The sequence below is a fragment of the Remersonia thermophila genome, chromosome 7 (genome assembly GCF_042764415.1).
Source record: "Remersonia thermophila strain ATCC 22073 chromosome 7, whole genome shotgun sequence".
Lineage (NCBI taxonomy): Eukaryota > Fungi > Ascomycota > Sordariomycetes > Sordariales > Chaetomiaceae > Remersonia > Remersonia thermophila.
In genome coordinates, this window is record NC_092223.1 from 1299264 (window position 1) to 1327185 (window position 27922).

General features: G+C 59.3%; 5 protein-coding genes across 5 annotated transcripts; 3 read left to right on the forward strand and 2 right to left on the reverse strand.

Annotated features, from left to right (window-relative positions):
* Positions 1-661: 661 nt before the first annotated feature.
* VTJ83DRAFT_7328 (uncharacterized protein) lies at positions 662-1129 on the reverse strand (the record flags this gene model as incomplete). Its single annotated transcript, XM_071014138.1, has 1 exon — positions 662-1129. The coding sequence occupies one exon, from the start codon at positions 1127-1129 to the stop codon at positions 662-664; it is 468 nt and encodes a 155-aa protein (XP_070863545.1).
* Positions 1130-2655: 1526 nt separating this feature from the next.
* On the forward strand, positions 2656-3015 carry VTJ83DRAFT_7329 (uncharacterized protein; the record flags this gene model as incomplete). The annotated part of the gene is made up of 3 exons (XM_071014139.1): positions 2656-2674; positions 2742-2893; positions 2965-3015. 3 exons carry the CDS (start codon positions 2656-2658, stop codon positions 3013-3015), a joined length of 222 nt encoding a protein of 73 aa, XP_070863546.1.
* A 296-nt stretch (positions 3016-3311) lies between these two features.
* VTJ83DRAFT_7330 (uncharacterized protein) lies at positions 3312-4379 on the reverse strand (the record flags this gene model as incomplete). Its single annotated transcript, XM_071014141.1, has 3 exons — positions 3312-3421; positions 3496-3879; positions 4007-4379. 3 exons carry the CDS (start codon positions 4377-4379, stop codon positions 3312-3314), a joined length of 867 nt encoding a protein of 288 aa, XP_070863547.1.
* Positions 4380-7059: 2680 nt separating this feature from the next.
* Positions 7060-10208, forward strand: VTJ83DRAFT_7331 (uncharacterized protein; the record flags this gene model as incomplete). The annotated part of the gene is made up of 3 exons (XM_071014142.1): positions 7060-7114; positions 7238-7381; positions 7447-10208. The coding sequence occupies 3 exons, from the start codon at positions 7060-7062 to the stop codon at positions 10206-10208; spliced, it is 2961 nt and encodes a 986-aa protein (XP_070863548.1).
* A 2679-nt stretch (positions 10209-12887) lies between these two features.
* VTJ83DRAFT_7332 (uncharacterized protein) lies at positions 12888-15414 on the forward strand (the record flags this gene model as incomplete). Its single annotated transcript, XM_071014143.1, has 7 exons — positions 12888-12898; positions 12978-13050; positions 13162-13227; positions 13291-13433; positions 13493-13618; positions 13670-14255; positions 14317-15414. The coding sequence occupies 7 exons, from the start codon at positions 12888-12890 to the stop codon at positions 15412-15414; spliced, it is 2103 nt and encodes a 700-aa protein (XP_070863549.1).
* Between the last annotated feature and the right edge of the window lie 12508 nt (positions 15415-27922).

Below are 27922 nucleotides of genomic sequence, written 5' to 3' on the forward strand. Positions count from 1 at the left end.
CCGTGGGCTCCCTGGTGTACCCCTGTATGGATGGACGAAGAATCTCATCTGCATCCTTGTGTGTGTTGGCTGCTGGCTTCTGGCGTCTGACTTTTGGCTTGGTGCTGCCTTGTTGCGGTGGTGGAGCGCAGTCGGAGTTGCTGGAAACATCCACATGCTGTGGTGGTTCGTATGGACATTGGCTTCCGCTTTTGTCGGTGGAGGGCACGCATCAGTGAAGGAACAGATTGATCTTTCGGAGTTCTAAACCATGACGAGGCCAGGAGCGTCGAGGCGTTCAGACTGTTGTCCGCCGTATTGATGGTGACCTTGAAGAACCTCACCGCCCTCGCGGGCTGATATCAAGCTGCCAATGCAACGCCAACCTGCATGCCCCCGACAGATGCGTTCCAGCTTGCAATATAAACAGCGTATCGGGAGGAAACTGGCACATACGGCCATACCCACAAGAAAGCACGGGATCCCGTCCGCTCTCCCCTAGTTAAGCTTGTGAGGGCTCGAGTAGTAGTTGGGTCGGTGACGACCAGCGAATGCCGAGTGCTGTATGTTTTTGCCGTTCTCTTTTTGTCTCGGAGAAGCCGCTCCAGCCATGCGCCTCGGGCAACTCCACGCCAGCGGTTCTCCACGGCCGGATGGCCACGTCCGCAGGGCAGCGGCCATCTCAAATCGCCGTCCGCCCAGGCGCAAGCTCGAAGCCTTGATACTCAAACCCCGGGGCCACGGTGCAGCCGACCAGCGTCCAGTCTCCAAGGCTGCGCGCCGCCTGCCAGGCATGCGCAGGGACAACGGCCTGCGGCCGGGCCCCGGCTAGCACGTTGGGAGCGAGCAGGTGCTCCTTGGGAGCCGGCGCGTCCTCGTCGTCGAGCTGCTCCGCGACCAGCAGCTTGAGCGGCGCGCCGGCGTACCAGTGCCAGATCTCCACCGCGTCGACGCGGTGCCAGCGCGAGACCTCGCCGGCCTTGAGCAGGTAGTAGATGGCGGTGACGGCGGCGCGGCCGCCGCCGGAGGGCTGGTCGCGGAAGATTTCGACGAAATAGCCGCCTTCGGGGTGCGGTTGGAGCTTGAGCTCGGCGATCACCTGCTCGGCCGTCGCGGAGGAGAGGGTCGTCAGATCTTTGGTGAGAGTCATTGGCCCGCTCGTGGTGTGCTGTTTCGAGCTTGTTGGGGAGTGGGCTGGTGGGATCGGTAGGGAGGAAGGGAGGGGAGGCGAGGGTAGGGAATAGGGATTTTTCTTTTCTTTCGGATCCAAAAGGTCCAATATCGAAGGAACAATGTGTTGCCAGAGGATGGTGATCAAGTCTGTGGCCACAGGTGTGGGCTGGTCATCCCACGCGTCCTAGGGTTTGCCTTGGAGGATCTCACGGTTGCATCAGGGGCATCGTCATGGGCATCACCACGCCGCACTAGCCACCACAAACCAAGCAAATCACGACCAGGTGTGGAACACACTGGAAGCCAGGAGTCAAAAAGCTAGAGTCAGATAAGAGATTTCCAGTCCCCCACACTTTATCTCGAGAAATTCAGACCTGTGCTGGCGTCTTCGGTTGGGGACCATGTTTCCCTAGGTCGTTTCGCTTCCGAATTTGGCAAAGGCTGTCTGTCGTTTTACAAAGTTTTAACACGCTGTAGAGCGTAAGCCTAGTTTTGGCCAATGGAATCTTTTCATTGAGGGAGGAAGAGGACAGAATAGGCATGGGGAAGGGCCGTTGCGTGGTGCCGGAGTCTAGTTGGGATATATCTCTATGGGAGAGCAACGTCTTGACGTCAGGGCGTGAGAGTGGTCTGATCTTCCGCAGGAGCAAGGTCACCACCATATGAAACCGGATGAAGTGAAGACGAACGAGGGTCCAGGATCGTCCGTGAGTTGGACTGACGAAGATTGAGGGTGTCAGAATCAGAATCCATTTGTACCAGGGTAGGTTCGAATCCTATCAGCGCTGCTTCCTTGGGTGAAGATGGTGCAGTGGTTTGTTTGAAAGGGGGGGGGTTCGGGGTCGGGAGAGGTTATGTGTACCGTACCGTACCTAGTAGGGGAGGACCTGGTAGGGAACAATGGTTGGGAGTTGGGTCGTTGGACTTTCAGCTCGCCCCCCCAGCTGATGCGGTGATGTATGAGTGAAGTGTTTCCCCCTGTGCAAGGTAGTCGTGTCTTCCGGGACTGCAGAGAGTCAGGTATCTTCGAGGGCGGTGGTCAGCTAAAAGTACGCCCCGAACCATATGTTCCATCCTCTCAACCCATCAATCCGCTGGCGTTGGCATGTAGGTACTGTGTAAACAATCCTTCAGGGGTTATTGTTGTGTTATGCATGGATGGTGTGCCACACAGAAAATGCTCCCGTGCCGTGGCCGCTGGTGGTAATAAATTGTACACCGCATCAGCCACGCAGACTCTTGGCTCTCCATCTACATCCAGACATCGAGTCATTCGTTCATCCACCAACTTTCTTCATCAAGAGCCTTCTCGCGCACTTCGCCGCTCCCAGCGCTGTGCTACGCGACAAACCGGCGCTCCGTTGCTTACATCGCCGTCATCACTATTTCGGCTGGTTGTTCATCAAAGCACCAGAAAAATAAAGACGTACGCTTTCTCGCCCGGCGCGGTTGAGTTCGTCTCAGTTCTCCATCCTCAACTCCTTCATCCATACCTCCGCCAAAATGGTCAAGGCGGTACGAGGCATGTTTTTCGCCGTCTGCCCATTTGGTTTCCGTTCTCTTGCAGCATCCCAGCTAACCATGACCAGGCGTGCTCATCGAGTGCGAGCCGGCCATCAAATCCATCCTCGTGCATATCGACAACACGCACAACCACGCGTTCATCATCGAGGATCTGGATGAGACGCATCTGTTCGTCAAGGAGCCCATGCTGCCGGCCCTGAAGCAGAAGCTTGAGGAGGTATGGTGTTTTACCCCACCCTCCGGTTTGATCCATCGTGCGGATGCGGATCTGGCTAACCGGCGGCGCAGCGTCTCAAAGAGACATACCGTCCGGAGGAGCCTCTCGAGGACAGCGATTAAAAGACACGGAGCGAGAGAGAGAGAGGTGAGCGGGGAGATGTGGGTGGTGATGGTTGGGAGGCGGTGGAGTACGGGCATGCTTCCTGGGCGATGGGATGCAGGCTCCGCGGATGGACGTGACACGGATCGCAGGGGAGAGGGTGCGGGGGGTTTACGGACGCGGTCAGGCAAGGGGGTTTGATCTGGGCTCTTGGATGTGTTCATAGGCGCTAATGCAAGAGATAAGATGGTCCCTCATTACAATGATTTGTACATTGCTTTGATCCGTGGCGTGCCGTGTTTCCATTCCCACATGCTCAAAGCTTCTCAAACGTAGGCTTCCTCCTCTGCAGGTTGGACAGGAGCGCATCCTGGAGGTCCTTTGTCTGAAGGGCCGCCGAGTTCCAGATGCCGGTATACCTGAGACCTGTATCGCATAGTCAGCAACCAGGACTCCTCGAGCACACCAACCGACAGGGCCCAAGGAAGAAATCGACATACTGTCCTCCACGGTATGATCCCGGGCGTGGTTCAGCAGCTCCTTGGTGCCCTGCACCGCCACCGGGCTCTTCTCCGAGATGAAGGCCGCCAGCTTGAACGCCTCGGCGAGCACAGCCTTCTTGTCATCGAGAACCTTGCTGACGAAACCCTGAGCCAGGGCCTCGGCGGCGTTGAAGTCGCGGGCCGTCAGGCACACGTCCTTGACCCACGACGCGCTGCCCACAATCTTGGGCAGGCGCGACAACGTGCCAATGTCGGCGGCCATGCCAATGTCGACCTCCTTGACGGCGAAGCGGGCGTCGCGCGCGGCCAGGCGCACGTCGGCGCAGCACGCGATATCGATGGCGAGGCCCAGGCAGATGCCGTGCATCGCGCAGATGACGGCTGGGCGGCGGAAGAAGGGAGGTTGGTGTTAGCTGGACGGTTCTCCTACCAACGGGACGATGAAGAAGGCAGGAGAGAGGGGGAGGAGGAGAAGAAGAAGAAGAAGAGAAGAGGGACAGAGACATACGCTTCTCGCACTTCTCGATCGCGCTAATGCACGCCTGGAAGTCCTCAATCGACCGCCGGAACCTCGCCGCCTTGCGCGCGGTGTCCAGGTTCGCCTTGCCGCCGAGGATGCTGCCCTCCTCGGCGGCGGCCTTGACGTCCAGGCCGGCCGTGAAAGCGCGGTCGCCGGCGCCCGAGAGGACGATGGCGCGCACGTCGGAGTCGCGCGACAGCTGGTTGAACACGGCGCCCAGCTCGCGCCACATGCCCTCGTGGAAGGCGTTGAGCTTGTCCGCCCGGTTGATCTCAACGTGGACGACGCCAGCCGAGGGGGAGGAGGTGATGAAGTGCTTGTAGCCGGCGTAGGCGGCGAGGGGGGTGGCGGTGGCGGACATGATGGCGGTTTTGGTTGGGAAGGGAGGCGTGTAAGACGGGTTTCCGGGTCGGGGGGTTCGCCGACGGAGGGCAGGATGAGGCGTGGTTGGTGAGCGAGAGGAGAGGGCAGATGGATGGAAATTGCAGATTTCGTCCTGGTATCTTCTCAATCGACCGCGGTCAAGAGAATAAAGTCCGTCTCCTTGTATGGGCTGGCTTGTTGGAGCGACGCCATCCCCCCTTCAAGAGCGCGGTCCGTGATGCGAAGATGCCGAGGCAATCGACGGGTCTCCCCGCCATGAGCGGGCCGACGCTGAACAGGCTGGCTACAGGGGGGTCCGAGGCCTACGCAGTAGCAGTATGTAAGGCCGGCCCGGCTGGTTGGGCCGTCTGGGGTTAGGGGCCTGGAATTGTGGGGCCCGTTGCTGGCATGTGCTCGGGGCCCATAAGGTGGCAGCTTGGGGGCCGGTTGCTGCCACCTGCCTCTGTCTGGTCTTGGGCCGGGCAACAAACAACGGCCATGGAAGATAGGTGTTCGGGCAGTCTCCATTCACATCCCATCTCCCGACCAACCATCTGCAAAGTCAGGATATCCAGGGGGTTCGCAATTGGCACATGCATCACTTACACATGGGACTAGGTCGATACGTACGGAGTACACGGCATGCACTGCACCGCACTGCACTGCCCCTTGGTTGGACTGTGGTTGGACGATCCATGTTCAGGGGGGTTTCCGAGGGACCTAGCCTACCTAGGTACCTGGGCCTCGAGGACTCGAAAGCCTGATGAACATGGCGTCATGCCCTTGACCTCATCCATTTATAGTAGTGCCTCCCAAAGATCCCGATGACAAGCAGCATGGCAGGCAGCCCTTGCGCGATCCTCTTTTCTCAACAAGGGCCAGACCTCGACCCGCTTGTCACGGTTGGAACGCCAAGGGGTGGCGCCCGAAACCGCTCTGTCAAACCGTCCATGCACGCCACAACGGCCTGGATTTGCCTGGATTGCCCCCGTCGCTCTGACGCACCTTGCCGTCTGACAACCTTGTTTGCTTTTCGTTTCTTTGTGCGACGGCTACGAACCGAGGGGCGGCTGTCTTGAGTAAGCGCCTTTTCTTTTCTTCCTCGATGCCGTTGTAAGTGGGCACATGGACGTTGTCCAACATGGCCATGGAGCTTAGGAGTTGGCCGTGCTGCTGCCAGGCAGGAACCTGATGCGGGATGTTTGCTGTCCGTCCCATGGTAGCCCGAAATCTGGCTTGAACCCCGGTCATGTCCACTCAGAAACGGCTTCCTGGGGCAGGTCGCAGTCGGCAACACGGCTCCCGGCTCCCGGGTACGTCCTGGCAAAACGCTGCTTTGTGCGCCGTAATCACCTCGCCAGGAACGGCGACCCGATTGCGGACGATATGTCAGGTTGGTGGAGCTGTCTTTTTTGGCGAGAAGCTGGGCAGGGTTGGAAGATCCACGTCACAAGTCAAACTTCGCCCGAACTGGTGTTCGTGGTCCCACGGAAGCATGAGTCCTGTCCTGGGTCGATGATCAACGTGGTAATCCGTGCTGTATGGATACGCGAGCTGTAATTACCTGTCTAACCGAGATCACCTCACCCATGGTTATCATCCTAGAGAATTTTTTCTAGTGTACTCCCTCGATCTTTTCTCGTCTTTCAAGCGTCGTATTTTTTGGGGGGGGGAAGGGGGGCCAGACCTTTCAGAGGGCGGCATCTCGGAGAACTGCTTCGCGGGTTGGTTTTCCGTTCTTCTCTTGTTGCTCTCTGTCCTTCTGTGCTAGTTACATGAGAGGACACCGTTTCGATCAACCGTCTTTGCACGGCCCGGTAACGTCAATCCATCTTCCCCCGAAACCAACTTCACGCACTGCAGCCCGCACACCCTCCCAATCCTGGACACGACGGAAGGTCGGCGCCGCCCACAGGATACTGGAAAGCCCCGCCGGCCCACGCTCGTGCGGCGGTGTTGTGTTGTACCTACATAGTGGTGCGCACAAGCCAGCGTAGCGCCGCCCCCCCTCGCGTATCGTACAGTACAGTACGGCACACGTACGGCGTAAGGCGTAACCACGGCGTTCGTGGTCCCTTGCCGCGAAAACGAAACCCCCATGGCCATCCCCGTTCCCACATTCATCCACCTTCCGGGTCATCTTTAGCGCCCCATGCCACCTCGCGCACCACCCGCCACGACAGCCACTTGACCACAGCTCAACGATCCCAAACAACTCAAGAACCACGCCGTCGCCGTGCCTGCACCGGGCATCACCTACCACCACACATATCATGGGAGTGACACTACACAGTGCGCCTTCTGCTGTTCTCCTAGCCCTGCCGTCTGCCGCTCCTGTCTGAGCTTCCATCTTGGGACTGGGAGCCGCCCGCCCCCTCTTCCACCCCTGGCAGAGGAAGAGAGAGAGCTAGAGCAAGAGAGAGAGAGAGAGAACCCAGAGACCTGTTTTCCAGACCCCAAGGTCACGACCACCCTTCGGCGCCGACTCTTTCAGAAACCCCCCGCCCTCTCTCTGATCTCATCCAACCTTCGAAGACGCCGTTCTCGACCCAAATCTGGGAAGCCGCGCGCCCGCCTGCCCTTCTCGAGGGGAAGCTCGGCTCTTGGCCATCGCATCTCCCTTGCCCGCGAACACGCACGCGCAGCCCCCCGACAACGGCCCTCCTCAAGAATCAAACATGGCCACGTCGAATGCGAACAAGCCCGAAGTGGGCGACATCTTGGTGGTTATCCGTGAGCAACCCCAAGCATCCCCAAACTCGCTCCTCGGGTCGCAACGCATCGAGGATGCGGTTCTACAGTGCACCCCGCGTGTCGCACGCGCACCGCCATGGCTGACATTTCCCTTCTTTGCAGACGACTTCAAGGCGCGCAGCTCCGACGAGTTGACCTTGGCGAAAGGCGACCGGGTTGAGCTGCTCGAGCGCGACGACGAATTTGGCGACGGCTGGTACCTGGGCAGGCATGTGGTGACGGGGAATAGCGGTCTCTTTCCCGAAGGTGTGTTGGTGCCCGATGTCCGCGTCTGAATGCGTCGCCAGCGGTGGCGCACTGACATGGTGCAGTGTACACGAGACCCGAAAAGAAGCTCGTCCCCGGGCCTCCTGTCTTCTCGCCCAAGCCGTCCTCAACATCCCAGAGCACCGGCCAGACGACAACCGCCGGGTACCCGGCCGCGGATGCCAATGCGTACACGGCATCGACGTCGGCGCCGGCCACCGAGGCCAAGCCCATCTCCGCTGCTTCTCATGACGGCCCTCCGCCATCGGCAGGCAGCGTGCCTGCGAGTCTCACCCCTGGCTTCAGCACCGCGACACGCCCAAGCACCAGCACCGACAGCCACGTCCTCCACGAGACGCTGAACGTCATCAACGAGCACATCACCGACTTTAACACGCCCGCCGGCAGCGCGTCGATACGGAACGGCAACGACTCTGGCAGCGAGTACAGCTCGCACATGGGCCCCCGCGTCTCGTACATTCAGGGAGAGGAGACCGACGAAGAGGAGGAGGAAACGATGCACACGCGCCAGGAGGTTGAGGCTTGGACTGCCGACCAGGTTGCCGAGTACCTCTTCACCGCTGGCGTGGAGAAGCACCACTGCGAAGTATTCCGGGACCAGGAAATCACGGGCGAAGTGCTCCTGGGCATGGACCAAACGTCGGTGTTTATCAAGGCGCTGGATCTGGGTTCTGTGGGGCGGAGGCTAAAGACGTGGCAAAAAATCAAGCAGCTTCAGGATGAGGTGGCAGGCCTGGGGGGGTTGGGCTCGGGAAGGACAACGCAGAATTACGGCAGCGACGCAGGCTCCGAGCAAGTGCGCAGCAGGACCAATACGCTCACAAGCTCCGGCCCGCGTTTCACGCCCCTCCACGACCCTTCGCTCGCGGCCAACCGGCGAACCTCGTCGCAAACGCCCCGTGCCGATGCGTACGAGCCCGTTTCGCCTGTTTCTCCCCTTGCTGAGACCCCGGCCCGCGCGTTCAACGACAAACGGCCGTCGGCCGCATCCGTCCGCGAGCTGCATCACTCCCGTCGCCATTCATCGACCGACTTCCGCGTCTCTGGCTCATCAACGCACCAGCCCTCGGCGCCCTTGCCCAGCAGTCCGCACACGCGCCAGGACGGCTCGCACAGAAAGCAGCCGTCGTTTGACAGGAACTGGACGCTGGGTAGCGCCACGGCACAGGCCTCCCAGCGCCCGCTCTCGTCATCGGACAACCAAGACAACCTGACGGGCTTCTCGGAACCGCAAGACTCTGCCGTTGATATCGACCGCGGCTATTTCTCGGGCACCGAAGCCGACTCGCGGGGGCGCAGCGTGCTTACGAAGCGCGACAGCGCCCAGTCGCCGCAGAAGACGAGCTATACCGAGGAGCAGCGGGTACGCAGCGGCACTGCCATGTCCAGGCATTCGAGGCTCGGCAGCGTCGAGTCGGTGCGCGACTCGATGGTCTCGCCCGCGGCGCAAAAGTACTACGGCGTGTCATCGGCGAAGCGCTCGCCGTCTGTGGCCACGGCCGACTCGTTCCGGCAGCTCTCGGGCACCAAGGAGACAAGCGGATACCCGATGGTCACGAGGCTGGACAGCAACGCCTCGGACCAGTCCCGGTCATCACCCAAGGCCAGCATCAAGCGGCTCAGCCAGGTCAACCATCCGGATTTCAACGTGAGCATGATGCTACGGAGCGGCCTCGGCGGCCTGCGGTCGGCGTCGGATGCCGTGTCGAGCGCCGATCGGATCGCCAAGCTGTCCCCATCCGACAAAGACTCATCCATGCACTCGCCTGCCCGCACCGGGTCTAGCACGCCCTCGGGCGGGCCCAGCTTCGATCTCGATGCCTCCGACGTCGGGTCGGGCAAGAGCCCGAGCACGACCGCGACGGCAACGGCCGCCGCCCGCCCCAGCGGCCCCCGCAAGAAGACCAAGCAGGAGACGAGCGCCTACACGAGGGGACTGCAAAAAATCAGCCCGGCCGAGGCCATGAAGGACGCCGACTACAGCGGGTGGATGAAGAAGCGCAGCGCCAACCTCATGGCGACCTGGAAGCCGCGCCTGTTCGTCCTCAAGGGCCGGCGCCTCGCGTACTACTACTCGGAAGACGACGACCAGGAGCGCGGCCTCATCGACATCTCGTTCCACCGCGTGCTTCCCGCCGACAACGAGCGCCTCACCGGCCTGCACGCCACGCTCACGGGCGTGTCCAGCTCCCCCGCCATGCCCGCGGGCAGCCACATGACCACATCCGCCGCCGCCGACGCGGAGCGCGAGCCAGGCGGCGGCGACGACGGATCGGATTCTAGCATCTTTATCTTCAAGCTCGTCCCGCCGAGGGCCGGGTTGTCGAAGGCGGTCAACTTCACCAAGCCGACGGTGCATTACTTTGCGGTCCCCAACGTCAAGCAGGGCCGCCTCTGGATGGCGGCGCTCATGAAGGCCACCATCGAGCGCGACGACACCCAGCCTGTCAGCTCGTCGTACCAGCAAAAGACGATCTCGCTGACAAAGGCGAGGCAGATGAGGCATCGTCCGCCGGCGTTGATGGGGCTGGAAGAAGGGAACAGTGCTGCCGGGAATACCGACGACCGGCCCGGGACCAGCGATGACAGGGGGGCCGCTGCCGATCGGGGAGGCGGTAGCAACGGCAATGATGACGATGGGCTGGGCATCGTGTATCACGACGTCGACGGCGCCGCGGCTGAGTTGGACAAGCTGGGCCTGCAGAACTCCTCCCACCTCGCGCCGGGAAGCGCCCGGGCACCGCGCAGCGGATTCGGCGGGCTGAGTGGTGACAAGGACACATCGCTGCTGCCGCAGAGTGCTTAGTTGGCAGCCTGACCCGACCCTAGGTACCGTGCGGCGTCCGCGGGGGAAAAAAAAAGGGGGGGGGGGGGGGGTTGGATTGAGACGATCAATGGATGAAGGGACGAAGGGATGATTTGGGATTTGGGGCGACGATTGGTACGATGGGAAGGGGGTGTTGTGGGGTGAAGTTGGCTTTCTTCTCTGAGATGCTTCTTTTGCTTCTTGATTCTCCTCCGATTTCATTCTTCTGTGTTGTTGCATCCTCACAAACACCACTGCCACCATTCCTGCTACCGCTTCTCTTGCAGCCAACTGCTCTTTGCTGTTCTAATATTTCCTATACCTCTTACACTTAGGTTTCCAGAAGGTACCTAGCGCATCGGCTTTTTTTCTATCTGCTTTGCATTGGGGGTTGATAGGCAGGATAAGCACATCATATACCCCTGCCTTTCTCACTCCGACTACTTCGTCGCTTTAGGTTCCTGGGGTTCAGCGCTTGGGTGCCAGGAAAACAATACCCCCGAAATACAGAGTCTTTTGAAGCGCCCGGGAATCTACATAAGCCAGACGATTCTTTTCTCTGCCTTGCCTCATGTTCCGTTTGTCCTGCTCGTTGAAGTTCCAATGCTCTTCATCTTTTTGTTGTTCCTTATGATCAATCGTCTTTAGGTTCCGAATTCAAATATCCCGGGGGTATAAATGGGGGAGGGAAAAAAAAAAAAAGGAAATTCAGAGCAGATTCTCATCACCAAATAATACTGTGTATAATATATACCTACAGTAATCTATGGATGAGGTTGAAGTGATCGGCTGAATTGATTTTCCTTTCTGTAGGTTGGGTAAGTGGTAACTTTGTTATCTTATCGGCCTGGACTGCTGAAAGTGCCCCTCACTTTTTTCGGGAGCGGGGCAGTCGATCCCGGGTCTTGACTTCCTCCCCTGTCAATGCCGGAAGATCAATTGTCATGGGAAAACAAGGAAGAACCTGGAAAAGGGCCTGGGAGCGTCAAGCTACAAGGTATCTCACGGTTGAAACAGCCCATGGAGGTTTTCTTTGCACTTTTCCTCGCCTCGCCGTTGTCGGAACAAGGCCGATCTTAGCCTCTGGCCCCGAGGGTGGACGAGCACGTTTTCTGCGGCATTCGGCCGTGCTGGATTTCCTATTTCTAAGCAACGCGCCGACCCACGCGGCATGCCCGGTTTCGACGCGCCATGCCGGCTTGCTCTGTCCGACTCCAACCGACGACAGGACCATGGTGCGTGGGACGGAGGGGGACGATGAAAGGAAAAGCCGGAAATGTATCCACAGAGAAATGCCAGCGCTCGACATCCATGTCATCTGCCCGAGGAGCCGAACCTCCCCCCACAAGACCAGAGTCGGGATCTTGAAGATGACCCGGGTAGCTAGGTCCCTTGCGGTCCAGTAGGGCTGGTCTTGGAACAAAAATCTTTCCGCTCGGTGGAGGGACTGAATTATTTCCGTTCTGCTACCCCCACAGCCACAGCCACAGCCGGCCTGCCTGCCTGCCTGCCTGCCTGTCTGTTTGCCTGCCTGCTTGGGGATCTCGCTCTCCGTTTTGGGGAGGTTGCTTTTTGTTTTTTTTTCTAAGCTCGGTTGCACCACGCTCATACCTAATCAGATGTTCACTAAAGCCTGCCGTTGAGCGAAAGGCGTGGTGGTGAATTACTAACGAACCCCCGCGGCATTTAAGTGCCTACCTATACTTTATTACCATACGCAGGAAAGGCATCCAGCGGATATTACTTGATGTCTGAGAACCTCAGTCTGTGGTGGATTTGCCAACAACAGCAACAACAACAACAACCACCACCACCATCAGTCCTGTCGCGGTCACGTCCAATCTCACCACCCCCTTGCCCGGGCACACCCGCACCTCGTCCGCGCCGGCTCTGCACCTCGACGCAAACCCACGTGGAAGCTGCTCCAGTTAAGTGCCAGGACGGTGGCGTGCTTTGCATGACGCCTTCGCGCCCGCGACTTCGTGGACACCACCATCACGTTTGATTCGCGCTCGCTCGCCAAGACCGTGCCCTTCTGCGAGGCTGCCAACGTGGGGGCATCCTCTCGGGACGTTCCCGGCGTAGACACCATCTCAGGTTGAAGAGAAGCAGGGAGGTAGGTCAGAGGAGGTCTTGAAGGAGGCGGGGGGAAAGGCTGCAAAGAAGAGGCGGCAACATAGCCCTCCTGCCAACATCTCTTACACCACCTCCTCTCCCTCATCGACCGTCCTTTTGCGGTGCAAGATCAGCCGCTTTGTTACGGAATCTCGTCTTTCGTGGCGCCGGCAGAGGCTCATACACAGCAGCACGGCTCACTCGCTTTTACGCTCCTGACATCTTTACGTCACTTCTCCCTCGCACGATTGGCTGCCTTTTGTCGCCTCTTGCCCGGCGATTGGTCCTCCAGCTTTCAACGTCCTCGGCACAGTAGCCTCCTCCTCTTCCACCCTCCCCCGAAAAGACCCAGGGACCCGGCGCCTTCGTCAAGCAGCCGGATTTCCGGAGGGCCAAGCTGCCCGGCGCCGGTTGGAGTCAGGTACCACATCCAGTCCCCCCCCTGTTCTGATCGCCCGTCTTCGGGAGCATCGTCTTGGGTCTCGCTCTCCCATCGATTGGAACCGCGGCCGATCTGCTGCCTACACACAACCCGCCGCAGAGTCGTAGCCGCTGTCATTGACGATGGGTCTCCTGTACGTATCTCCGCCTCGCCCGTCCCGGGTTAGCATCAATCCACTTCGCGATGACGCCATGCTGACCTTCTGCGTCCAGGGCTCTGGGAACGGCTCTGGATTGGCCGGATGCCAAGAAGCAAGCCCGTCTTGTACGAGAATGGGGCATCAAGGTACGTCCCATCGGCAGCTTCTGGACCGAATCAGGGGCAGTTCGCCTGGGCCCTTCCGCCGGACCGTCACGCCCCGATGAGGACCTAGGGACTGACCAATCCGTCGCCTAGCAACTGCTGGAGATCTGGAACAAAGCCAAGGGCAAGGAACGGGATGCTATGCTCTGGGGTGATGAGGTGGGTTGTCGCTCCTCCGCCGGCCATTTCCGTTCTCGCGCCCGAACTCACCGCAGCCCTTAGGTCGAATACCTCGTCGTGACGTATTCAAAAGATGACCCCAAGGTCTTGCTGTCGTTGAGGCAGGCCGACATCCTCGACGCCTTGGCCCAAGACAAGTCTCTCGCACAGCGATGCTCTCCCGCGCCAGATGAGTCCGGTTACAAGTAAGGACCCGGCCTCGTCCATGCTATCTCGCGACGACACGATGCTCATGCCCTCCTAGGTCTAGCCAGCCGCCCCCGGTGTTCCACCCCGAGTTCGGGAGGTTCATGCTGGAGGCCACCCCGGGCAAGCCGTGGGGCATCGAGTTCAAGGAGCTGCTGGAGGTTGAGTCCAACATGAAACTCAGGTATGGAGGTGGCCCTGTCGCTCACGCCGGACCCTCGCTCATCCTTCTCAGGAGATGCATCGCCAAGAACCACATGCGGCCGAACGAGTACCCCATCACCCTGACGACGTTCCCGCGCATCGGCTCCCCGGGGGTGTTCACGGACCCTTACTACCCGGTTTCGGGCCCCAAGCTGCGGTCGCAGTTCGTCCCGGACGAAATCGCCAACCCGCACATCCGCTTCCCCACCCTGGCCGCCAACATTCGCTCCCGGCGCGGCCGCAAGGTTCAGGTCAACGTGCCCGTGTTCCGCGACGAGAACACCCCTTGGCCCTGGAAGGATCCTACCGTGAACTACGATCTGCACCAGTGGCCCGAGGATGACGACGTTCGCAACGGGGCCGCCCCGGACAACTTCATCCACATGGATGCCATGGCCTTCGGCATGGGCAGCTGCTGCCTGCAGATTACCTTCCAGGCCAAGAACCTGACCGAGGGCCGTCAAATGTACGACCAGCTCAGCCCTCTCGGGCCCATCCTGCTGGCGCTCACGGCCGCCACGCCGGTGTACAAGGGGTTCCTCGCCGACACAGACGTGAGGTGGAACCAGATCAGCAAGGCCGTCGACGACCGCACCCCGGAGGAGCTGGGAGAAAAGGTGAGCGAATCTGTCCCTCTGGAAGCGGCAAGGCGGTTGGCGGCTGACCCGAGCGCTGCAGCCCCTCGAGAAGGACCGCTGGCGGATCCCCAAGTCGCGCTACGCGTCCAACTCGACCTACATCTCCGAGGACGCACGGCTGCGGCCCGAGTACCTCGACCCCGACCTCGTCATCGACGAGAACATCAAGCAGCAGCTTCTCGACGGCGGCATGGACGACCGCCTGGCCACGCACTTTGCCCACCTCTTCATCCGCGACCCCATCGTCATCTTCGCCGAGGACCTGGAGGAGCTCGACCTGAGCAAGACGGACCACTTTGAGAACCTCCAAAGCACCAACTGGCAGCACATGCGCTTCAAGCCACCTCCCGCCGACAACAGCATCGGCTGGCGCGTCGAGTTCCGCCCCATGGAGATCCAGATCACCGACTTTGAAAACGCCGCCTTTTCCGTCTTCATGGTGCTCATCACGCGCGTCATCCTCAGCTACCGCCTCAACTTTTACATCCCCATCAAGAAGGTCGACGAGAACATGGAGACGGCCCACGCCCGCGACGCCGTCCTGACTCGTCGCTTCTACTTCCGGCGCAACCTCTTCCCGCCCGCCACCCGGCCCTCGCGCCGCGGCTCGCCGTCGGGCTCCTCCACCCCGACCAGCGCCGCCGCCAGCCGCCCACCCACGCCGTTCGGCCCCGTCGAGGACGAGTACCGCCTCATGACCATCAACGAGATCATCAACGGCACCGCCTACGCCCGGGCCAACCCGGGCAACATCCCCGCGTGCGCCGCCGCCGCCGCCGACGACGACAAGGACAGCGACGAGTACGCCACCGACGACTTCCCCGGCCTGATCCCCCTCGTGGAAAGCTACCTCGACTCGGTCAACGTCGACGTCACCACGCGCTGCCGCCTGGCGAGGTACCTGGACCTGATCCGCAAGCGGGCGAGCGGCGAGCTGTGGACGGCGGCGCGCTGGATACGAAACTTTGTGGCGAGCCACCCGGAGTACAAGCGGGACAGCGCGGTGGGGGAGGAGATCACCCATGACCTCGTCGGGGCGGTGGTCAAGATTGCAGAGTGCGAGGCGAGGGGGGAAGGTTGGAAGGACCTGGTGGGGGAAATCCCCGGGTTGGAGAAGTTTTTGGGGAAGGCCCGGTAGAGAAATAGGGGGGTTGATGCTGGAGTTGAGGTATAGGGTACGGAGCACGTGGGGGAGCGTAGCGATGGTATAGACGAGAAGGGCGGCATGTTTGGGGTCTGGGGTCTGTTGGCTGCATTGCGTAGAGGAACCGTTCACGCTTGCTTCGGGGTCGTCGCCGGCTTTGCTTGAGGATGCTTCTGGGGTGTGGTTCTGTTGTCTCTTGGGGAGCTAGCGCTTGGTTGCATGGCTAGCAGGCTGGGGAGGCTTTCTGCTTTGTTGTTCTCGGTTCGGTACTTACGTGCTTCGTTATGAGGCATCACGCCTAGATTTTGATCCCCTGTTGCTCCTCTGCTGGTTGCGATCTTTGGCGTCGCTGGAGGGCAGCGTTTGAAACCGTCGGTCGAGCAACTCCTTCCTCGCCCTCCTCCCCTTGTATACGATGGATGCTTGACGTTCACTTTGCCTGGCGCCCTCTTCGCATCCTCGGTCAGCAACGATGCCTCAGGTGCCTGGTGCCCCTGCTGGCTGTCGTAGACTACCTAGCTTACTTAGGCTGGCTGCTTGCATAATACAAGTACAAGTACATCTATGACTCCAGCCTCGGCATCCACGTAGCATCTATCTACCTCTCCTGACCAGCATGGTGCAGGAGGCGACTCTGCGTCTCCCCTCCCAGTATATACCGTTGGGACGGTAGCTCTAGCCCTATTCCTTTGAGTCATGACCCAGCTTCTTGGTTGTATCAAACCATCATCAGGCCGGATGGTGGTGGCCACCAACTCGGGTAGCATTCACGTGCCGGTCCCGAGGCTCTCGCTTGATGTACGTGCGCGCACCCCCATACCTCTGCGTCTTGCAGAGGCGTAGTCCACTCTCTTGCCTGCGGGGTTGGATTTGGTGATGCTGATAGGTACACGTACACTCTCACCTCTCACTCAGGCCTGCTCTGCTCTTCACTGAGGCCTCCCCGCCCAACCCTCCCCCCCCCCCCCCAACCTCCTCCTCTCTGTGGTTCCCGTGCGGCGGAGTTGGTATCATCAGGAAGGCTACGAGTTCGAAGCACAGAGATAGTCTGCTGTTGCTGCCATGGTGAAGATGCGGATGTCTACGACAAAGTTTGTAACTGGATCTTGTGGTGGGATGGCCATCAGACCTCGCTTCCCTTCTCTTCCTCTCTGACCTTCCGCCGCTCACTCCCACTGCTCACCTCCCCTTCGAACAGCAACAGGCGTCTTAAGGGGATGCCCAGACCAGCAGCGTACGATGATCGCTTGAATGGTGGCAAACAGCCACGGAGGGAACGTCGAGTCTTTCCGGTCTTTCCGGAGGTGTCCGAGACGCAAGGGAGAGAGATGTTGGGGGGTGGGGGGGGGAGGGGGTGGTAGACAGGCGGAAAGGAAGAGAAAGAGTGTGCGCCTCGATGCACGCCACAACGTGCGCGACACCAAGCCCCCGTTTGCCTTAGCACCTTCCCGTGTTGATGGAAACCCTTTCTTCTTTTCGTCTTCTTTCTTCTTCTTCTTTTTTTTTCTTTCTTGCTTCCCTGGGGGGTCTGCAGAGGCATCACAAGTGGCAAAGCTCCGGCGAGGGGAACCCATGCAGGAGAATGGCACTAGGACGTACCGGAAACTTTATGATGCGTCCTCGGGCCGATGGACCTAGTTCCCCATTGTCAAGACCCGAATCGATATCGTCGGCCCTGAGGCTAGCTCACCGGCCAAAGCCAAGATCAAAAAAAAACAACAACAACAGCCCCCGATCGGGCCCTAGCTTCGTTGAGGGGGGGGGGGGGGAGCTGGATCCCGGCGATCTGGTCGGCTGATTGGAGATTTCAGCTTAGCGTAGCGTATAGTAGTCCAGCTGGCTGACCTTCCTTGGGTAGCTTAACCGCGGTGGTGGTTGCGGCGGAAGAGAGGACCATTGGCACGCCAGGAACCTGGAAATCGTCCGATGGCAGGGAAAAGCCAACCAGCCCATCCACCGGGGATGAATGGAGATAGTAGAAACCTATGAGTAAGCTACACTATCTCACTACCTTACGTACAGCCCAGGGTGTACGTGTGCGTAGGCGTGTGTGTAAAGAAGGAAAAAAACATCTGCACCTCCAACAGCAGCGGAATGTCTCAGCCACCACAGTCCCCACAAACTCAGGTCAACAGACTTGGAAGAGAGCCGGTCATACACCGCATGCACGCAGCATACACACACCCAGACACAGACACACGCCCGCACCCATATCCACACCCACACGCGCATGTAGACACACAGGCAGACAAACAAACAGAGAGACAGCTGTACAGGCACACACACACACACACACACACACACACACCATAATGTGTGTAGAATGTGGCCTGTCGACCGCAACACTTGGTTAACGAGTCCGCCGCAGCGTTTCTTTGCCCTGCTCTTTACATTAGGTCGCCTTGGGGGGGGAGAGAAGCACGTGGCCACCTTCCTCTGACAGATCAGAAACTCTTGTCGCTCAATGTCCGATAGGCGGGCAGGGGATTGGTCTACGCAAGCGCATAGCTTAGGGCAGTTGAGGGATCGAGCTCTCCGAGAGCTCGGCTGGGACGGGACCGACGATCCTAGCGTGATTCGCTGTTCCTTGCTGAAGACGGCACAGTTCAGGCAGCGTTTGCCATGTCATGGTTCCAGCAGCGGCACCCCGGCACCGCGCGGCGCACAGCGAGGTGAAACATCTGCAAGCCTGATGAGCCGCTATCGAGGACCGATCAAGGTTTCGTAAAGTTCCATCCCGCCAAACGAGCGTAACCAACACGACGAAGTGGGTTCCGAGAATGGATGCCCCGACCTTTGTTGTCTGCTTTACGCAGTACTATAGTTACTGTGTACATACCTGTGTACATACGCTAGACGCACCCTGCTGTCAAGGGTTTGGGGCCCGACCGTAACAGCGGGAGCCCCCCGCGCGCCCCCTTCCCCCGGGCAAGGCCAAGAACCTAGCGAACCAGCCTTCCGGGATCTCATCGTTCACGAACAAGCCAACACATCACCCTGAACCACACGGTGGGGACGACGCCTGCGGTCTCGCCAGGTGCCTTGGACACCACCGGTGTGAGGTCCCCCGCGTCTATCGCCAACGCCAACCGTCCTCGGGAGCGAAAAAAACACCCGCACTTAACCCAGCGGGGAAGATCTTGCGTTTGGCTCGAGGCTTCCGCGTTGCTTTATCTCTGCTCGCGGCTTAGCTGTCTCAAAGGCATAGCCGGGACACGATCAAGAGGATTCCATTACCAAGGGCAATATATTGGGTGGTGGCGGTCGTTGTTGTCGTTGTGGAGACTCTGGAGTCAGCGTTCCACATCGCAACGGGCTGCCATGAGCCAACAGGCAAGTTGCCCAAGATGACAAGAGATAGGGATTTGTTAGCATCAACTTCCTGCCGAGCGTTATACCCAGGCATTGATGTCGCTGCGGCGGTGCGTCAGACCGGATGCTTCATGTCAGTTACGCCATGTACACACTACACACACAACACACACCACACACACACACAAGCCAGTGGCGGCTTCGTTTCAAACACAAGATGCCAGTTTCGAGGTTGATTCCCATTGGAGGATCTGCGGGATCTACCATCATTGCATCAAATCGTGGCGGTGAGGGGCAGAGGAGGCGGGGAGGAGTAGGTGGAAACAACACAGCGGCGGGTTCCTTGTTTAGGCAATCGGAAGAAAAGGGGGAGACGATGCCGATGGAGTGCACACGGCTGCGCCCTACGACGTAGGTAGCTCCGGCCGGCATGCTTTCTTTCTGCCCAACCCAGAAGGGAGGAGGCCGGCACAGTGCTGGAGAGGGGTGGGGATGGACCGCGAAGCAGCCACATCATGATCTTTCCATGTGGTGCCCAGGATGGCACATGGATATTTTCCGACCACTGCGTGAGACGGCGAGGCCGTTCAAAAAGAAATAAGGGGGGAACGGGAGGCGGCAACCGTGGTGTGCAGATTCTCGCTGTACAAACCTCTCAGCTTGGGTCAGGATAGGAAATCTCAACGAAAGAGGAACGCCTTTCTTCCAGCGCCACTATCACGCTCTGGGAGGGGCGGTCGTCTTGCGGGTTACATGTCGCGGCTATCCCCAGCAGCGGCCGACCCAGCAATCATGGGATGCTTGCTGACTTGGACTTGACTCAAGCTCGAACCTACCCCTTGACGAGACACTCGCGGATCACGCCAATCATGACACTGGCAATATGGCTTCGGTTGTTGACGCTGGCGTTTGCATGCTTGATAGGCAGCATGGCAGTTGGCAAAGCCGGCGACCTGGCCGGTCATGCCGGGAACGGGATAGGGAAGACGGGGAGAGCACCAAGAAAACGCTCGACACCCTCATGAAGCCCAGCGAAAAGCCGCCGCTTTACGGCCTGCCTCGCTAGGAAATGACCAGCTCGGAGACGGCGCCCCACGGCCGCCGCCGCAGCTCGTGGTGTCCACTGGTGCACTCCGTATTTGGGGAATGCTGGCCGGGATGACAGTGCCGTCTTTGAAGGTTGGCCTCGGACGGAGGTGTGCATCGCTCGGTCTAGCCCGGCCATGTCGCGGGCTCCGGAGGAAAGCCCTGCCCCCTTGCCCCGTTCAGGCCCGGAGAGGCAACAAAGAGGCAACGCAGAGGCAACGATGCGTGCTCTTGAACCACAAACCACAAGCCACGAGGCACCCGAAGGCGGGGAGAGGGCTACACAGCACAAGCCCGGCCGGCGAGTTACCTGGGCCTTGGGATGCTCTGCTGTATGTACAGCCCGCCGAGGCACGAATAAACGCGGCCGAGGAGGGAAACGAAGGGAACGACGACAAGGGAAGCTTGCCCGTGGCACGTCACACACAGGAGGCAACGCCAGCTGTACATACGAAACAGGGCGAGGGATCCAATTACGTACCTCCCGTCACCACATCACTTACCCGTAGAGGAAGTGATTGGTGGCAATGGGCGACGACCGCAGCAGCGTTCATTGCCTCTTTCGTACGATCAACCTCTAAAAACCATGGAAACCTGTTCCGGACCGGCCTCCGGGCCTTGACGATGCAGGGAGCGCGTGAATCTCGTGGTGGTTGAAACGTGCAGAAGCTCCGTCGGGCTTGTACCGACTCGGAGGTCGGCCAATACTGCCCGCAGGAGGTTTGAAACCCCCGGGGGCTCCCGCAACGGGTGCTCCCAGGGCAAGGTAACTAGTTAAACTACCTTGGTACCCAGCCAAGAAAACTCTGACACACCCCTCGTTCAAGCTCGGATTCGGGGGGGGGGGGGGGGGTTCAACAAACTAGGCTCCGTCTTGTGAGTTACGTGAAGTATGAGGGAGTTTTATTGAACACCAAGGCAGGTGACGAAGCGGCGGGAGACGTAGCTCATCCGCGGGAGACAATCACCTCGATGGTACATACATACCTACACAGGTCACGATGTTCTGCAGCTAGCAGCATGCAGTTAATTAATCGGCGTCCAGAATCTCCGGCGGGAACGGCCGGCCTAACCATCGATGCCGAGGCGCTTCCCGGCACTGTACCAGAGCATAGGCACACTAGGAAAGGGTGGGGGGAGGGTTGCCGCCGGTGGATCTGACACAGTATTGGTCCGATCAGGCGATCTGGCAGCGAGTTCCGGCTGAACTGGTGGGAGCAAGCGAGAGAGAGCATGTGGGGCAGAGAGGGAACGAGGCAAAGGCACGAAAGCCAACCCTCCTCCCGGGGGGGGGGAGGAGGGAGCAGGGGGCAGCATGCAGGAGTTCTGTTGCGCCTGAGCGGGTCGGTGGGAGTGTGATTTCGTTGGTGAATGAAGGGCGAGGCCGAGGAAGAAAGGGGGGGGGGGGGCGCGGAGAGGGCCCAGAGATGTGGGATGAGCCAACGTAGACAAGGCAAGGCAAGGCAAGGCAAAGCAAGACAGGGCAAGGCAACGAAAGTGAAGGCGACAAGATAGTGTGGTTCGTTGGGGTTGGACGGGGCGCCTACGGTTGCTCGCCTCCAACATGATGCACTTTTCCCGTCTTCATCAGCCTGAAGTGCGTTGGCCATGGGTGATGGTGGTGGTGCCCGAGATGATCGATCGATCCCGGCTTGGGAAAGGAGACCCAACGGCGAGCCAACAAGGCAAATAAATCCCTTTGGGGAAAAAAAAAACGGCCGGCCCGGACTTTGGTGGCACGGAGTTTACTGCGTAACAGAGGACACACACGCACGCATACTGCGTACACAACACGCACACGTACTACTATAGTATATGTAACTACAAGGTACGCGCTCGTTACCGCTGATATTTGACGAATGAAATCTTCCAGAAGCTCTCCCTCCCGCCGACCGAACTGGCACCCCATGGTCTGCCGAAACCCCGGCAAGACGAGATCGCCTGATTTGGTTGGTAAAGCCTGGACACAGTATTTCCAGGTTCCTCCGAACAGGCTGAGGGATGGTGGGGGAGCTCTGGGCGTGATCCGAGCGGAGGCCCTAGCCACTGGAACTTTTGGTTGACGAAGAGGCGGCTGGACCTCATCGACGAGCATGTGCAGGGCGCCAGCGCCAAGGTACGATTTGTGATGTGGCGGGGGGGATTGTGCTGCCGGTTATGGGCCGGGTCAACATTGACTAGCGCTCTGTGGCTGCTATTATTATGTCTATATGTGCAGCACATAACGTTGCCCGATCCGGGATACACGTGCCCAAAAAACTGCATGATGACGACCCTGCCAGATGAAGGAACCCAGACATGACGCTATCGTCCAGCACCAGTTGGAGGAGGAGGGTGGGAAGAAGCGCGTCTGCGGCCAGTCGGATGTTCGAGCGAAGAAGCCGGACGCAGAATCAGCATCAGCGAATGTAACTGCCGACCGCTTCCCAACGAGGAGATCTCGCAATCCCCAGCGTCACACGAACCGAGACCAGCCCACAGGCCATGCCACATGGCCCTGGGGCACACAAGCTGCCCGGGGTGACGCAGGCCTGAACCGAACTACGTGCTGAGTTATTACACACGCCACCTGAGTTATCTTCTCGGGGTTTCCAGTTCCCGTCTGCAACTGACGGCAGCGGGACGGCTTGTGAGTGGTGCTGCAGAGTGACGGCACCTTCATCATGCGGACAAGATAGATAGAGGTTGGGGATGCAGGAGCGGGCACAGTGAAACCCCATCGACCACCGCATCTGACAGACCTGAACTTTTATCCTGCTTTTGCGATCCCGAGCTCCAACATCTTCTGGCGTGCTTCCCGCCGGTCTGCCGTGCGCGGAAGGCCCGGCGACGACACAGGAGATGTCCCCAGCAAGGGGGGGCTTGACGGGGTCCGGAGTGCCATGTTCGGTTAGAGAAGCTTGGCTCCCACCGCGGCGGGCGCCGTCGCCCGAGCAGAGCGACCAGCGTGCTGCAGAGGCTGGTCGATGATGGGAACTGTCGGTGCTGGCGGTCTGGCGGTGCAACGATAAACAAACATCCTCGGCCGCCCAAGGCAGGCTCCGCCCAACGTTTCTGGCCGGCGTACCAGGCCAGCCGGGGGGGGGGGGGGTAAAACCCAGCAGCTTTTGGCAACGGGTCCCCACTCCGATGAACCCAGCGGGAGGGTTGCGAGATGTGATTTCCTGCAGCCATGGCCTGATCTTGGGACGCGGCTGGGTAACCGGGGCCAATGGAAGAAGCCGCCGCGCCAGCCCCCCTGCCGGGGCGGCCAGGTCAGGAACCAATCCCGGTTTGCACGGGGTCATCCCGCGGTCCCGCACGACTGAAGCAGAGAGGATGCGATCGCCCTGTGCGTGCGTGGCTTTTGCCTGTCACCTGTCGGTCGTGAGAACCAGAGGGCACGCACCGTCGCTCTCTCTCTCTCTCTAAGTATCACTCTCTCGCCCGCCGATTTCCCGGCACGTATTCGTATCACAGGTCAGGGTTGTGAGGGAGCAGAGAGCCGCAGCCAACGACGGGTCGGAGGTCACAGCGGACCGTCCACAAAGCGTCGGCGAGTAGCACCCACGCACCATGTCAGCGCCATGTGACTCGGCGCAGGGTCGTGTTTCGGCATCAGGAAAAAAAAAGAGCCCCTTTTCCATTCTGGACATGAGGCTGACCCGTGCGAGCGCAGACGCGCTCGCGTCGTCAGCGGCCATGACATTGCAGGCTCTCCGCCCTCTGGAAGCCCGCTAACTACATACACTAACTTGGCGTCAACGCAAGCGTTGGCGTACATGGCCCCAATGGTTCCAGCGCTCTGTTTCCCAGGTTTCCATGAGCACGAGGTGTCGTCTCGGATGCTCTTCCGTGGGCGATGGTTGGGTCGGAGCTCACCAGGGTCCCCGGTATTGGAAGCACAGTGTATTCAGAGTCGGCGATCTTGACGAACTTGCGGAGATGGCCTGGCTAGGCAACGTCAAATCTTCGCATCGCCCTCCCGACAGCCTCGGCGATGAGTCCTTCTCCCAGACCAAGATGGCTATTTTTTTTTTCCTTCCAGGATGGCGGGCCACAGAGAACAAAGCGACAGAGTGGTGACAGAAAAGCGGGAAACACGGCGGGTTGGGCAGGACACGCAACGGCCCATGCTCAGACGCGATCGACCCGTTGCATCGCACGGGCGGAAGCGTGCCGAGCTTTTTTCGTTTCTCTTTATTTTAAGCGATGGGTGGGGTGCCGTCGCACGTGGTCGAGCAGAAACGAAACAGACCAGTCGAAGCTACCTCCCGTCGAATCTCCCGAAATGACATGGAATGCTGCGAGATCTGGGATTTGGGGCGGTGAAGGTCTGGTAACGATGAGGACAAGATGCCAACCCGTCTTGACGTTTGTTGTTGAGCATGGCGCCCCGGACGCTACTTTGTCCGTGCTGTGTGTTTTTTTTTTTTTTTTTTTTTTTTTTTTTTTTTAAAAAAAAAAAAAAAAAACCTCTTCTTTTTCAATCGCCGGGCTGCGGGCTCATCCTTGGAGAAATGCATGATATGGTGCCTCGTGCAGACAAGTGACATTTTTCTGATGGGCGCCGCTGACCGGCTGCAGCATGCACCGCGATACAGAAACCTCAAGGCGCCTCCTGTGCGTCTGTTTGGTTTTGGAATCGTAGCCTGGATGATGGAACTTTTCTCAGCCGAGGATTTCAGCGTGCAGTGCCGAGGAGCGTTCCATCGGGCTCCGATCGGCGGCTGCCGGCCTTGCAGCTGGTTGGTTCATTTGACTGCGCAATCGTCGATGTTTGATGCCAATCTCGTTTGTTTTGTTTTGTGCCTCGCGCCCCAGAAGATGAGTCCGGGATCCCGTTCCAAGGGATGCACATGCAGAATGGGTCATCATTACTGTGTAGGACAGTGGGAGGATGTTTAACCTGGAGCTCCCTCATTGGCCCCTTTCTCCGGAGAAGCACTGTGCGATTAGTGACCCGAGACACCCAGCTACACCAGCGAGCGCTATTCCTTGTTAAAGGAATCAGTGCCCCCCGCCCCGATGCCTTCCTTGGGCCCGATACGACCGTTCGATTAGCGAAAGCCAACCGCAACGACCCCGCCGCATGGTCCAAATTGGCTCCGCCCCTTCATCTCACAACCCCTGGTCGTGGAACTGCCCGCCCTTCCCACCCGACACCGCCAGATCTGATCGGTGCGAGACTAGGAGGACGCATGGCCAATGATGGCAGGGCTCCCGAAGGAACCCAGTTCCCCGGCCTGGCTGCTGGCATTCCGGCTGCCACGCTGCCAAACGTGTCGCGTTTGGAAACGTCGCACACAGGCCGCCCGTCGTCCATGCCGTCTGCTGATTTCTTTCCCCAGGTCCCTGGATGCCGGGCTTCTTCCGATGCGTAAAGTAGGGATGCTCTTCTTTGACGACTCCTCTGCTTGAACTTCTCCATTCGGCGACCATCCCCGCAGCCCCCCGGCTGGAGACAAACGGGAGACGGCAGCGCTCCACACGTGAGGCGCCAGGCAGCTCCTCTGTCTTGGCAGAGGAGAGAGATACTATCTCCTTCTAGAAAACGCGCCAAGATCCCGGGTCCCGCCTGGCGGACGGATTGGGGATGGCCATGCCGCCTGGGATACCGCCGAGAGGCCGCTAGCATCCTCAAGGTCGCCACAAGAGGTGACTTTTTGTCTGATCAGACCGATCCTCAATTTTCCACCCTGACCTCCTGATACATACAGTCCTAGTCGCTTGTAAATATGTACATACGCCACGCTTGCCTTGGGATGCACCGGGGAAAGCTTGGGTGGTGGCAGCGGCGGCCACTGGCGACCGTACCCTAGCACGTGGTGACGCTGTGCATCCCAGCGCCCGGCCTTCAGCCCATCCTTGAGGGCTGGGTTGGATGAAGCCTTGGGGGTCAGGTAGTCAACGAACACTATCCTGACCACTGGCGCCCTGTCCCTGGGGTGAGACATTCTCGACCAACCGAAGCAGCAGAAGCAGATCTTGTTCGTGACCAAAAGCTCGTCGAGCGCCCTACTTTACTCGGTTCATCGGCTGTGCTGTCCCGATCGACACTAACGTTCACTATTGGGAGAATTGTCATGCAGCACCGCCGCGAAAGCTTAGCTGCCAGGCTGACCAGCTGGTGAGGCCGCGGACTTTGCGCCACGGACATGGAGCATGGGAGCATCGACATCGGACGAGAACACCGCCAAAAGGCGCAGCCGTCCGACCGGGACACACCGAGATCGTTCAGATTGGCGCTAATGCTAAAGCGAACGCCATCATCGTTCCACCGACGTAATCATCGCGAAACGCGGCACCACGCTCCATACTCCATTCGTAAAGCGCCAGGGACGGCCTCGAGATGGTTGCCTTGACCCAACACCCGATCGCCCAGCCTCTCTCGATCTGCCTCGCCCGGATCACGGTCACTGGCATCTAGCGAGACATGGTGGGGCGGAGGAACCGGAGGCGAAGTTGATGCAGCCAGGGGCGACCCCGAGGGTCGCGCTGTTCCATCACACCAACAGGGCCAGTTTGGCGCTGCGGGCGAGATGGATGGATGGGCGGATGGATGGGCGGACGGATGGAATGCAGCATCTTTCCTAGAGTTGCAATTGGCGGTCTATTGCGGGATCGCCCGAGCGAGCTGCCAAGTCAACCGTGATCGGAACGAACTCTGCCCTCCCCCCCATCGGCCACGCACCGTGCCACACGTCCCATTGGGAGTGCTACATAACCTACTACGTACAAGGTGCCTTGCTGGCCTGCGCCAAAAAAGGGACAGCAGGCATGAGCAGCATGCGATGCTGACCAACAACCACAGACCCTTTGGGATACGCTAGCGTTGGTCCTCGGCAGACTCCGGGATAGCGACGTCGCATCCACCCTCATCCCCTCGGGCTTTTGCTCCATCGTCCTGCAACTGACGCGATGTTACTTTCTTTCGCCTTGTCCCATGACGAAGCTGGCAGCGGTTATGAATGGAACGGGTTAGGGAGGTTTCTCGTGTTCTTCGCCGGCCGACGGGATCCCTGCTGCCATGCGCAATGCGAGAATACGATTTCGAGCCCAGCACGGAGTATGTAGCATCGACATGTCGCAGCGTCCCGGGGCCAGGACACTAGTTATAAGCACGCCTTACTATAGGTAAGCAAGCAGCCCGACATCAAGGTGTCCGACCGCACAGCGCCCTGTGGAAATCATCAAAGGTACCCATAGCTGCGTCCGGTATGACCATGACCCGTCGCTTTGTTACGAACCGAGAGGTGCTCGAGTCCGTATGTATAATAGTAAATGATGACATGCCCTGGCGAACTATGGATACCTAGCTTACTGCGGAGCACCTGGATGCGCGCCACATCTTTTCGCTTTGGGATGATCCGTGCAGGCCACGCTCTGTTGCGTGATTTCATTTTCACGTACTACTACATACACAGTAGTAGCTTGGGGAAGGGAAGAGATAGCTACCCTTGTGTGCCCTGTTTATGTACAGTAGCTACCTGGACGAAGTATTTCCTCAGAGATCAGCTTGTGTGTGTGCGTGTGTGTGGATCTAATGCCACGCCACCTCCGATCTTGCCTCTCGGCTGGGAACTGCCCCAAAAGGTTGCTTCATCGTCATCGTCATCCAGAGAAGAACACGTAAGATTGAATGGGCTCGAGATCGCGATCGAGATGGCTTCCTCGCCACGCTTCCCCGCAAACGCCTGGATCCTCATGCGGTGACCGTGTCCGTGCCCGAGGGCTGGATCAATGGGAGCATGGGAACGTGGGAGGATGGGAACAAGACAGCAGCCGAGGGGAAACAGGAAATGCTGGCAGACAGCTTGCCCAAGGTCCCACGAAACTGCGTCGAATCCAACGCTTGGCGTGTTTGGTTCCTCAACATGGCATCCCTACCATTTCCTCCCAACCCCCATCATGGAATTCCGGGAGGAAGAACAGGACCAGGGCGCCCCCCTGAGAGTCCGTCTGCAGGATGCCAGGGTGTGAAAACAGAGGGTGGGGGGGGGGTGGTGTTCGCCGGTCAGTCGGCGGCGGAGACAAGAAAAGGCGCGAACTTGGGGGTGCAAAGGAACAGTAACTTGCACGTTTTCCACAACCCATTCCCACGGGAGGCCCAACCGACCCACTT